The sequence below is a fragment of the Botrytis deweyae genome (genome assembly GCF_014898535.1).
Source record: "Botrytis deweyae strain B1 chromosome Unknown BDEW_023, whole genome shotgun sequence".
Lineage (NCBI taxonomy): Eukaryota > Fungi > Ascomycota > Leotiomycetes > Helotiales > Sclerotiniaceae > Botrytis > Botrytis deweyae.
This window is the reverse complement of record NW_024066230.1, coordinates 335,499-349,185: the sequence shown is the minus strand read 5'-3', so window position 1 is coordinate 349,185 and position 13,687 is coordinate 335,499. Positions and strand designations below refer to the sequence as shown.

At 43.2% G+C, this 13,687-nt stretch overlaps 1 protein-coding gene across 1 annotated transcript; it reads left to right on the top strand.

The window, feature by feature from the left end:
• Nucleotides 1-6,221: 6,221 nt before the first annotated feature.
• On the top strand, nucleotides 6,222-12,564 carry EAE98_008656 (uncharacterized protein). Its single transcript, XM_038956279.1, has 4 exons — nucleotides 6,222-7,350; nucleotides 7,407-11,090; nucleotides 11,144-11,529; nucleotides 11,584-12,564. The coding sequence occupies exons 1-4, from the start codon at nucleotides 6,727-6,729 to the stop codon at nucleotides 11,702-11,704; spliced, it is 4,815 nt and encodes a 1,604-aa protein (XP_038807360.1). The 5' UTR covers nucleotides 6,222-6,726; the 3' UTR covers nucleotides 11,705-12,564.
• The last annotated feature ends 1,123 nt before the right edge of the window (nucleotides 12,565-13,687 follow it).

Below are 13,687 nucleotides of genomic sequence, written 5' to 3'. Positions count from 1 at the left end.
TTCGGTTTGAATATATGTATGTATTAGGACTACAACATCGCCCCGTACTATATGATTCTAGTCCCGAGATGCAAATCAGGAATGTTCTTCCTTCTCCGAAGATTTTGTGATGTCGAGTAATAGTGATACAGATTTTCTGAATAAACTTATGAGAATCATCCTTTTCTGGGCAAGATAGACCGTAAACAGAAGGCAGCAGACAGTAACTTCGCAGAAGTAAACACATAAATGAATTAACAATAAACTCTCATGATATCAAGAGTCCACTAGAACTTCATCACTTTGATAGATACAACAAAATGAACATAACTTTATACTCAAAGATCTTCATATCAACACCCCCTCCTTCACTCCACATCCCATTCAATCTTCGAACCAACATCCATCCGAATAACATAAAAAACCAAAGACATAAGATTTCCGAATCTACCTACCTATCAAACTTACCCGACATACCATCAAACAATTGATCAACCATATCAAGATACTCACCGGGAGTAATCTCATTTCCCACCCCACCACTCACACTTATACTCCACAACAACCCCTCCATGTCAATACCTACCCAAACCAATCCCCAATCCCGATTCAATTCAATCCAATTCAACCCTCAACAAAACAAATCCAAATTAGGGCACTTGCCCTTCCGCTCACTTACTCCACTCAGCCAACTACTATCCCCATCCCTATCCCTACCAATCTCATCGCATTCTCAACTCACCCACCCATCCCTCATCCACATTCGGGCCGCTCCAACCCTACCCCCGCCATTTTCTCAAGTGACCCCTCTTCTTTGCCAGTCGTGATCTCAATCTCAATCCCAATCCTGATTTCCTAACAATCACACACACCATGGTAAGCATACGACCATACCTAACCATAAATCTCCCCCCTCTCCCTCAAGACAACCCCCCCTTCCCCACACGCACAAAAAATGCCACCTCACCAATCTACAACTCACTTACTACGTACATATCAAATCTAGTCTCTTCTTCCACTATTGGATCATTTGACGGTGTTCTTACCAATACCTTACTGTATGTACCTCACGATACCTCACAATACCTTACCAATACCTTACCACATCAAAAACCACATCCACCCCCTCCCAAAAAATCACGAGATGAGGGCAAGAACCCTTCTTTTCATTTCCTCTCCATCGCATCCCCTCCCTCCATTCCATTCCAAATCCCTCGATCTCCATCCATATCCATATCCATATCCAAGTCCATTCCCAGAACCACCTATCCATACCCCTATCTTTTCTAGCTTACACTCTACTCCGTGCTTCCTACGATACAACCACAAAATCGCATAGCTAACCCACCCATCAAATACCATGATGAGTAAGTTTCCTCCTAGTAACCCAGTATTAGTAACCCAGTAATAGTAACCTACTCACCCTACCCAGGGAAATCTTGGATTAACTTTACTAACTTTCCTTCTACTTGTATTTTATTTTATTTTCCTTTGGTGTGTCCCACCATACCATACCATACATACCATACCATACCACATCTAACTAACAGACGATAACCATTACCAGATTAGATTTGGGTAGGTAGGTAGCTTGGGTGGAGTGGAGCTAAGTATCTACCTAGTACGGAGGTTGGAAGGGTAATTAATGTAAACCCCACTTTTACTAAAATCTTGCTGTTTTTATAGATTCTATTGCTGCTTTAAGCGATTTGAATAGATATTGAACTATTCCCCTCCAAAATTCAATCTTTAAAGCTTTTACTTGCTTTTTATCAATTCTAATAGTTTTTCAGTATTCGAAGTATTTGAAGCTTCTGATAGGTTCTAAATAGATTCTAGATAGAATTTCGAATCAAAATTCAATAAGAAATTAGTGATTTTGAATAAATTGTAAATAAAACATGACTTTTACAATACTTCCACCACCTAGAGTTCACTATATAAATTTTCAACCAGCGTGACGATATGATTGGCTAAAGCCCCTAAATATGGAGAAAAGCACGGTCGGTTTTTGGTGGGTTTTACATTACTTACCCATCCAACCTCCGTATTTGATTGATGCAGCGGGGTAGGTTCACCAGTCGACTAACTTGACTTGAATAGAATAAATCATAGAGCATAGCTCGAATCCATATCGTAGATAAAGTACCTATCAATGATTATCATACGGTACCAGTACCATATCATCGCACCAGTACACTAAGTACCTAGTATGCATGCATCATACCTAGACAATCATAATCATAGATAGAAAGCATCCGGAGATAAAATAAAGATCTCCAGACTTCGTACATACCTACATACTAGGTAGGTAATGAAGAAAAACCAAATTCGAATATCGAATCTCGAGATTGATTTTTTCTATACTCGTAGGTATTTATGCTTGTGTTTATGTACCTAACCTTTGCACATGGATAGACTAAAAATATTCTTCTACGATACTCGTACATAGGTAGTTGTGTTGTATATCGTATGCCAAGCAGCGAAATAGTCGATCGGAATCACATGTAAAAGGTAGGAGTGTAGTAGTAAGCTAGTATAACGTATTTATTTTCTCTCTCTCTCGATTTTATTGATTGGATTGTATTAAATATACAAATTACCTATCTACTTACTTATTACTTGCCTATGGATTTACCTACTCTCCCACTACCTGCTCATTTATAGCTAATTACTAATTACCTACTTACTATGAGTTTAGTTTCTACTCTACGATAGAGTTATAATCAATCTATCTATTAATAATTCAAGCGTTATAATTACAGAAATCTATTCTATCTACTCGTAGCGCGTCTAAATACCTACTAGGGAGGTAGATCTATAATATCTAGTTAGTGTTTTATATAATATTATATAGATGAGTATTTGTTTATATTTATACTATTTATCCTATTTATCCTATTTATACTATTTATACTATTTATACTATTTATACTATTTATACTATTTATACTATTTATACTATTTATTCTATTTATTCTATTTATTCTATTTATTCTATTTATTCTATTTATTCTATTTATTCTATTTATTCTATTTATTCTATTTATTCTATTTATTCTATTTATTCTATTTATCCTATTTATCCTATTTATCCTATTTATCCTATTTATACTATTTCTCCTATTTCTCCTATTTATACTATTTATCCTATTTATCCTATTTATTCTATTTATACTATTTATACTATTCTGAAATATATATAGATTAAATACTTAAAGTGAATATATATTTTAAGATATCGAGGTCATATAAATAAACACCTATCTACCTAGTAATAAGCAAAAGTATTTAGAACTAATAATAAGTATCTACCTACATATACCTACCTACCTATATATACTCAATATATATCTATACTCAATATCTCCTCTCAACCACCCACTCATCATCTCACACAGTAAACTCACACCATAATTTCAGATTCCAGATTTCAAATTTCAAATTTCAGATTTCCATTCACCATTAAATCGTTACTAGATACCCCATAGTTCATCACTAAACTACACTACCGGTACCTATCTAGATGATACAGTATCTTCGAGTACCTATAATCTCCTAGTACCGATCTACCTAACTTATCTAGATACTAGATAATTAGTATATAAATAGTACCTAGTACCTATGAATAGATGATAGATGTCAGAATGAGTCACTCACTCACTCACTCGCTCACTTACTATATTATTTACTCATGCGCTACGAAGAACGGCTGTATATTTGAAGTTGGTTAGTGGTCTGTGGTCGGTCGGTCATGTTGCGGGTGGAGTTTAGATGAGGATTGTGTTATTGTGGTGATTGGAGTGGAGGGATGGATGGGATGGGATGGGATGGGAAGAATTGGATTGAATAGATTGGTGAAATGGCGAAATGGTGAAATGGATGACACGCATGTTGATATTTAGGTATTTAGGTATTTATCAAGGAAAGGAAAGGAAAGGTAAGGGGGGATGAAAATGGGATGATATTGATATTGGTTGAGGTTTTCTGATGCACGAAGTATTACCCCATTGAGAGTTCAAGGGATGCAGCTGGAGGTGTTTGACGAACAAAAATTGCTTCTAAAGGGGGACGGATGGTCGGGTCTGATATGGATTAGGTAGGTAGGTACTCTCGAGGTACTGATGGGTAGAGAATCCAATTCCAAATTTGATTTTAGATATTCAGCTGTAACACATGTAAAGTTCAATAGGCTAAAGAAGCGATCTGTGTAATCTTGATGTGTTCTCGAATGATTCCAATTCGTCGGGGTGATGTGTGTGTACAAATTTCGGAGGTGAGCCATGATATACTTGAGTAGATGGGCTCGAGGTGGTTAGGTAGAATTCTATCATGTTGCATCGTCTGATGAATCGGTGTTATCTTGTGCTGCACCATTGAATCAAGAATTGGATATCAAAGCAGATTAAATAATACGTGATGATTCTGAGGAACCGGGCAATACCGATTCCTCGTAAGTTGTATCGTACGCCCTGTTGTATTTCTTCAAGGCTGTTCCAATGGCGGTAGACTTTCAGATCAAGGATCGATTGGTTATCGAGGTCGAGGTGCAGAATCGTGGCACTAGCATTTATCAACTTGTAATGTTTGGAGCTCGAGCTTGAGAGTGGAGTACCGGTATCAGAGCTGACGAGTTGGTGATATGTTAATGATGTGAAATGTTCAGCTGGAAGGTAAAATGTCCATTTTGGTATAAGCATTGGGGTTGAAATAGGGGAACTTTTTCTTGAAGAAGTATGAAGAAGTATGACGAAGTAGGAAATAGTTTGGATTTGCGGTAGAGAGTTTCTTCTCACCGGTATGTAAACTATGGCTGACTGGTGATGCAAGTCAGGTCAGACCAAGGATAGAGATCCCCCCAAATATGCTTTGCCTACCTATTGCCATGTCACCCAAGTCCAAGAATAAATCTCTTACCCAGGGGCTTGGTTATCCATGACTATACCGAGCGTGTTTGAAATGGTACCGTGTGTGATTCGACGTAATGATGTCCTCGGGGCATTTGGCGTCGGTCGAGTCATAGCAAGTCTCAACTTTCTTTTAGTTACGAGTATGGATTCAAAAATTAAGGAAGAATAATGTGACATGACGAAGTTAAATTTGATTGATTCCTTTTTTGAAAGGAGTAACAGAACAGAGAAGGGTGTTATGATTGTATTATCATGGGGGCAAGCCCCCAAACCCCCATAGCTCGCTGCGCTCGAAATGTTGAAGATATAAAAGTACTTCCTCTTCATATACCTACTAGGTAGCTAGTCTGCCCCCACGGCAGTGGCTCCCAGAGGGCCAGCGGAGCGTCATTGAATTGATTCTTCAAGCAGAGGTTTTGTTGAAAGAACAGTATAACATAAGGGTCGGGGTCACTCATAAGGTTATGTCGAGGTGTACCACTGGATAGCTGTTAAGGATATATTTACAGTTGAATGAATAGCTAGGTAGTATCATTGATGTCTTTCCAAGATATCTTCCCTTGAAAAACGGTCTAGTCAATGATTCCTTCCATAAAGAGACAAACCATACGTACAAATCAGAGCCAACCAAGTCTATCTTTACCCAGTATAATCGATTCATCAGCCAATTGAAATGAACGTACATATTTCCACTTCACATTGTCTTCCCAATCTTCTTTAACATAATATGGAACTTTCATTGTCGAGATCAGTACAATCATAATCTATGTCTATGTCAACCTTTATACTTTGTTAAGAAGGATATAAGGATATATAGCTGCGGACTAGGGAGTATATGAAGGATTCAAAGAAAACCACAAATAAATTCCTCCAGTCAATACCAAGGCAGCTACGTCCTTCAATCGCCCTCTCACTAGGTACCTCGTAGTGTAGATATTCTGTTGGCTGGACCTACACCCAATTTCACCATTTCACCACTTCACCATTTCACCATTTCACCATTTCACCATGTCACCTGTGTACTGTGATAATTCATCCGTACAAACAAAGCCGTAGCAAACCTCTAGAGGCAAAAGCATCATTCATTTTGATGATTCTGGAGGGAACAGTACCTACCGCCCTAGTAGATATTATATATATTGGTCGATATTTCACTAGTTGATTTTTAGTTTTCCTCATACTACTCGTACGAGCCTTATATCCAAGGCATCCATCCACACATTCACATTTTCCCTTAGTGCCCCAGACCAGCTAGAAAAAAAAGTTAAGCATTTACCAACTAGCCGAGCCACCATCGAAGATATCAGGATTTCTCTCGAAACAATTTTTCTACCACCACCAACAATTTCAAGACAACTTGAAAATACCTCCCAAAATCCAAAAATACTATCCCAGCAGCACATCTTCTATTCTGTAGAAGAACGACTGCAGCAGGAATAGTCTCCTCGATAGCTTTCTTAAACTATCGACCTTTCACCAGAATTGTACAGTTATAGTTCTTCCAGACTGTAACGAATACAAATTCTCCCATCCATTCACCCACACGAAAAGAGAGGGCGAATCTCCAGATATTCGCACTTTTTTTTGAGAGCGATTAATTTCTGCCCACTCAGGAAGAAACATAACCACAAATCCTCTCTCCACTCAACCTTTATTTATCGATTTAATTCAAGAAGATTCTTTTTCTTGTTAATAGATTTCGATTCTAATTCAATATCGACCGTCTGCGAAGGCATACCTCCCGTCATCCACACCTATCGCGATAACGTCATACAATTTAATTAAAATCCCTTCCTACGAAAAGTTACGAGGTCACCTTCGACAAACAGTCCACCCTATGACTTCCGTTCCTCAACAATCTCAAAACCAAAGCCAGGCCTCAAACACCACTAGCGCGTCGCAGTCGACCCAGTCGTACGCTTCTACCGCAAAGAAGGCAGTCTCGTCGCCACCTATCGCGACGAGCTCCTCGACTCCATCACCCGCCGTGGCTGTCGGAGGTTCTGCGCCGGTACAGCAACATGGAAAATCATCCTCTATCTCGCCGGTAAACGGTAGAGCTTCGATTCCTCCAGCTGTACCGGCAGTTTCTGCACCTGCTATCGCCCATAGCAATGCTGCAGTTAATGGTGGTTCGACTGACCACAGCCGTAAGAGTTCGGTTACAATCAGCGCAAACGGTCCCGCAGGTTATGTTCCCAATGGAGGTCCAGTCGGTGGTTCCAGAAGTGGTATTCGATTTGGAGCATTGATGGATTCTCCTGCCGCTTCTCACAGCATCCCACAAATCTCTCAACCCGCCTCGGAACCAATCCCAATTCCCGGAAACAACCCAAGAGTAGTTTCGCCAGCAACCTCGCCATCTCCTATTCCTCAGCCAACTGCAAGTGGTGGAAGACCCCCATCCGGAATTTCTCAACAAGCAAACATGACTTTTGGCAGTTTAGGCAACGATGGTGATGTAAGTATCATCCCTCACAGGTTCATGGCACATTTACTGACTTGCTTTCTCTTTAGCGACACATGCGACAAGCAGTCTCCCAAGGACCTTTAGCACCTAATAGTCAAGCAGGCGGTCACCTTCGTCGTGAATCGTCGCATTCGGCACAAAGTGACAACAATCAAGGCCCAGGAGCTGGACGTGGTGGCTATCAACAAGGTGGTGGTCGTGGACGTGGTGGATTCAACCAACAATATACAGGTCATACTGGTTTCCCTCCACCAAACCCACCACAATTCAGAAACAACCAAAATGCCGGACGTGGTGGCATGCCTCCTTTCCAAAACCAAGGTCGCCCACAATACCAAAATTCTCCACACCAAGCCGCTCGAAGCCCAGCCCTTTCGAACTCCATTCCCGGCACTCCTAACATGAACCAAGCGATGCCCATGCAAAGTCCACAACCATTCAATGCTCATGCTTACTATCAGCCATCTCACATGGGAGCTCCTCAAGTACAACAAGGCTATCAATACCCGGTAAACCAATGCCCTTCTTACTCCAGCGATTCTTTCTCTTGTCCAACGTTCAATCGAGGCGGCGGTGGTGGTGGTAGTAGAGGCAAGAAGTGGTCTGATAAGTCTTCAGCCCAACATTACCGAAAGCCTTCAACAGAACTTTTTGGTCACAGCTTCACTACCTACCATGAACAGCCGTTCCCCCGTGGAAGTAACGGTCAAGGTATTGCCAGAAATAGAAAAGGATCCATGCAGTCGGAGCACCAGGAGAATGGCTTTCCTGTTTCCAACCAACAGTTGAATTTGCCCTCACCTCCAGCCAAGGATTCAGTTATCCCGAAGAAACCTGCAGATCTAAGTTCTACGGACCCAAGCCTCCCCCCTCTCCCTTCTGCTACTCCCTATTTCAACGTTTCTTCTGATGTTTCAAATATTGATTTCTCGCCAGCTTCTGGCAACTTTGACAAATTTCTAACAGGTACACAGACTCATCCCTACGGTCCTTACCCCGGTATGCCTTTAATGGGTGGCCCTCCAACTTTCCAATATCCTCAAGCTGGCTACATGCACTCCGTTCCACCCCAATCACCGCAACCAGGCTACAACCAACCATATATCGCTGGTCAGTATACACAACAGGCACCACAACCTATGTCCCGCAATTCGTCTCAAATGTCTGAACATCGACCAGCTTCTAGCATGGGCCAAACCCAAGTCCCTATGATCGCACCGACCACTTCACATACACCTCAGCCAAAGCCTGTTGCTCAAAACACCTTCTCTAGACCAACCCGCAAGAGCGCTGCTATTGTCATTAAGAGACCTGACGGTGATGTCTTGAATGTTGACGCAATCAAGGCACCTGCTTCTCCAGCTCCTAGCAACAGAACTAGAACACCACCTGTCATTGCTTCTTCTACACCAACACCTCCACCAAAGTCCGCTACTCCTCAACATGCTCGCACTGATAGCTTGGCTACCAAGTCTGCTGAAGAGATTCGTCAAGAGATGCAAGAAAAGGTCAAGAAAATGGCAGCAGGTGACAAGGTCGACGAGAGCAAGAATGAGGAGGCTGCTAAGGCTGCTGAAGCCGCCGCCGCCGCCGAAGCCAAATTGAAGGAGGAAGAAAAGGCAAAGGAAGAAGCCAAGGCCGCCGAAGAAGCCAAGGCAAAGGAAGAAGCAGACGCGAAAGCTGCTGCCGAGAAGGCCCAAAAGGAAGCTGACGAGGAGTTGGAGCGACAAATTGCCGAGATGGAGGCAGCTGAAGCTGAACGAGAGAAGAAAGAAGCTGAACTTCTCGAGAAGCGTAACGCCGAGAAAGCAAGACTCGCCGCCGAGAAAGCTGAAGCCGACAAGGCCAATGCAGCAGAAAATGACCGTAAACTCAAGGAGCAGGAGCGCGAGATGGAGCGCCTCGAAGATGAAAAGGAGAAGAAGAGAGCCGAGGCGGAAGCCAAGGCCAAAGGTGGCGATGGTAAGAAGGATGAGGAGACCCCAGATACTCTCGCTACCAAGCTTTCAAAGGCTACCCTCGAAACCGACAGCGGTGCATCAACTCCTACTTCTGATGACTCCATGGGTCCACCTCCTAAAACACTTGCTGCCGAAAAGCGAGGCAAGCCTGCTGCGCTTAACCTTGCACCCCTTAACACCAAGCCTGTTGAGCCACCTCAACCTAGTGCAGCTCTCCAGTCGCTCAAGTCTGCCCGTTTCTTGGCTGTTCTTGACTCCTCTATCTATCCACCCAACATCAATTCGCCAAACCCTGCTTTGAACTCTGCCGCTAATGCCAAGGGCAAGACTTTCAAATACGACAAAGAATTCTTGCTCCAATTTCAAAAGGTATTCACCGAGAAGCCATCCATGGAGTTCGAGTCACAAATCAAGGCCCTCATCGGAGATGATCCAGGCTCTGCCAGACCTGGTGGATCACAGAGAACACCTGGTGGTATGGGTCCTCGAGGATCAAACCGTGGTGGCGGAAATGCTGTTGGTCAATTCACTATGGGTCAATTTGGTGCTCAAGGCGGAAAGACCCTTCCACCTGGCACTACAAGCGAAATGCGTTTTGCTATGTCTCAAGGCAATATGGCACGACCAGCTATCAACAACCCTATGGCTTCATTCCAACGCCCTGGTGGAGCTTTCCCCGGTGGCTCTATGCAACGAACCAACTCTACCAACTCTATGCCACACTCCCCACGTCAAGCAAGCAGATCCACTCGTGGTGGTAGCAAGCGTGAAGGTGGTTACCAAGGCAGCAACGCCAAGCAAGAGGCCCAAGCCGCAGCAAAGATGCCTCTTACCAGCGGTATGGAGATCAAGCCCATTCAAATTTCTTCCACTGGTTGGAAACCACGCAGTGTCGGTCAAACTCAAACAGCTACTGGTGCTGCTGGACCTACACCTGGTGCCACTCCAGGCGCCGGCCACATGGATCCTGACATGGTTCAAAGAAAGGTCAAGGCAGCTTTGAACAAGATGACTCCTGAGAAGTTCGACAAGATCGCCGACCAAATCTTGGCTATTGCTGCACAGTCAAGGGACGAAGCAGATGGCCGCACATTGAGACAGGTCATCCAACTTACTTTCGAGAAGGCCACTGACGAAGCCCACTGGGCTTCCATGTATGCCAAGTTCTGTAAGCGTATGTTAGAGACCATGAGCCCTGACATCAAGGATGAGAGCATCGTCGACAAGAATGGAAACATCGTCTCTGGTGGCAACCTTTTCCGAAAATACTTGCTCAATAGATGTCAAGAAGAATTCGAGAGAGGTTGGAAGATTGACTTGCCAGAGAAGCCCGAGGGTGAACGCGAGGATGCCAAGACTGAAGAAGCTGCTATGCTCTCAGACGAGTATTATATCGCTGCTGCTGCCAAGAGACGTGGTCTTGGTCTTGTTCAATTCATTGGTGAGTTGTACAAGCTTAGTATGCTTACAGAGCGTATCATGCACGAGTGTGTCAAGAAACTCGTGGACTACAATGGTCTTCCTGACGAAGCTGAGATTGAGTCTTTGACCAAACTCCTCAAGACCATTGGTCTTAACCTTGACAGCACCGAGAAGGGTAGACCATTGATGGATGTATACTTCGCTCGTATCAACGCCATGATGGAGCAACCTGAGTTGCCAAGTCGTCTCAAGTTCATGCTTATGGACATTGTCGATCTTCGTAAGAAGGGATGGGCTTCAAAGGAAGCAAACAAGGGTCCTCAGACACTTGATGAAGTCAGAGCTGCGGTAAGAGTCTCCTCACAAACTTTGATAAGTGATGATATACTAATTGATTATAGGCCGAGGCTGCTGCTGCTGCAAAGGCTGCCGAGAACTCTAGGAGTCAAAGAGGTGGTGGTGGAGGACGCATGCCAATGGGTCGTGGTGACGGAAGAAACTTCTCTGGTGGATATGGTAACCAACCTCCTCCTGATTACCAGAAGAACACTGTTGGTATGGATGACCTTCGTCGTCTCACAAACAAGGGTGGTGCAAGCCGAAACACCAATGCACAGATGTCATTCGGACCATCATCTATGTTTTCTTCAAGAAGCAACAGTGGCCGAAAGATGGGACCAGGAGGTTCCTTGGGCAGAACAGGTGAAGACTCTGGAGCTTCTTCAAGAACAGGCACACCCCCACAAGACAAGGATAGGAAATCAGCTACTTCCGCAAATGCGTTTAGGTTCGTATATTCTATTCTTGACAATCCATTGACGCTCAACTAACTTTTCCATAGTCTACTAGCAGGATTAGGATCTGGCGAGACCGAGAATCCAGCATCTCCTCCTTCTACTCACACTTCTCCAGTATTGTCGAAGTCCACAGCAGCTTCTGACAAGAAGGAGGGTGATGCTTGATCATTGAGCATTAACAAAAGTGTTTAATAAAACGGATCATTCTAATTTCTGTGCATAGACGGCGGGCTAATCTTGCATTTACGGCGGGGCCTATTTTCAAAGGGTGTCTTAAAAGTTCCTCATTCTGTTCACTGTGATACCTCAGATTTCACACATTAGACTAAATTCCGTTATCATCAGATCTTGTTTTCGGTCATCTTTCTAATGCATTATCCGGTATTTGGTGCGTGGGACAAAATGGGATGCTTTCTATCTGCAAATTTCTTTGGCTGGCAGGGGTTGGATTTGGACGGCGATATGGTTGGTAGCCGATCACGACCTCTAAAAGCTTTTTATTCTTCTGTCCATATTTTTTTTCCGTCTTTACGTGGCTCTAATGATCGATGACCCGGCTTGCTTCAATGCATCCATACGATGGTCTACGACTGTTACGCTCCAGCTTTTGCGTTTTTGTTTTATTTGCATTGGCGCTGTTACGACTTGATACCCTAATGTCATCTCCGCAAAGTAAGGCATGGGGCTTCAAGGTTGTTGCGCAGTGATTATGAGGGTTTTCTCTGATAGCCTGGCTGGCTGGTGGCGGTTGGTCTTGAGTGAAATACAGAGCAAAAGAACATGGAAGGGCTTGTCTTGTTCTGGAGCTGGGAGATGAATCTATTGTGAAAGCTGTGGATTTGTGTCAAGGGGGTATTGGAGGTCCCAGCTTGTGGGGAGGAACGCAGGATGGATGCTCGGAAAACCTTGTTGTACAATTATAATCTCTTCTTTCTTTGTCATTGGTTCTTTTAACTTTCTTCTTTTCTTTTTCATCATGCCAGCCAGCTGCAATTAGTCAGAACGAATGAAATTTATGAAATTTATCTATGCTCCTTGATGTGAACTGTGATCTTAGGTTTGAGTGACTTGAATGTGATTGTTTGGTAGAATTGTTGCGCTGCACTGCAACTGCAGATGGAGTTTTTTGTACAAATCTGGATTTCCTCTACATTATGTGTGTGAGACTTGGTTGAAATCACATCATGTATGTCACGCATTTATAAATTCCTTCTTACCCATCTCTCTCTCTCTCTCTCTCTCTCTCTCTCTCTTTAGATCTCCTCACTGCATAGAAGATAAAGGTACTACTCACCCACTCACCCACTCCCTGCATCCATCCATACAAGCCATAAACAAAACAGAAACAGTCAATCGAATCCAGCATAAAATAAGTAAAAATCCAGTTCATTTATTTTCAAAATCCCACCATCTTATTTTCATCTTCATCTTCATCTTCATCTTCTATTTCCTGCTTCTGCATCTGCTTCCCTACAATTCAAATTTTCATATCATCAATCCATCCATTCACCCATCCATCCATGCATCCATGCATCCATGCAATCTCAACCCTCCTCAAACCCCATCTTGGGCCTACCCCCTAAATGCAAACCAAACCGTGCCATATCAAACCAACCCATGTCTCGAGAAAAAAAAGAGACCCCAAATCAAATCAATCCACGCACTCCATACACCAAACCACGCCAACTACGCCTGTCAGCCTGCCAACCAATTAGATAGATCGATGAATTCACGCCCGTCTATCCGTCCGTACGTACTACCCTGACTAACTAACTACCTAGCTAGGTAGGTAGGTAGGTAGGTAGGTAGCCTAAGCAACCTATGTCTATGCTAGATAAATTTTGAAAATACAAATTCGGAAGCGGAAATGCGGGAAAAAGAAGCGAAAAGCGAGTAGGATTTTCGCTTTGCGCTTTGCGCGATATTGCTTCCCTTTATGCGAGGGAGAAAAGGGAAAGAGAAAAGAGGAGAAAGAGAACGAAAGACGTGAAGAAAATTGATCTTTGCTACTTGGTTTTTGCCAATTGATGCAGAGTGTATGATGAATGCATCACCACACCTCACTCATCATCTCTCCGTTTCTCTCTCTCTCTGTGTGTCTGTCGATCTCTTGTAATCGTACATATCCATGCATATATCCATGCAGCC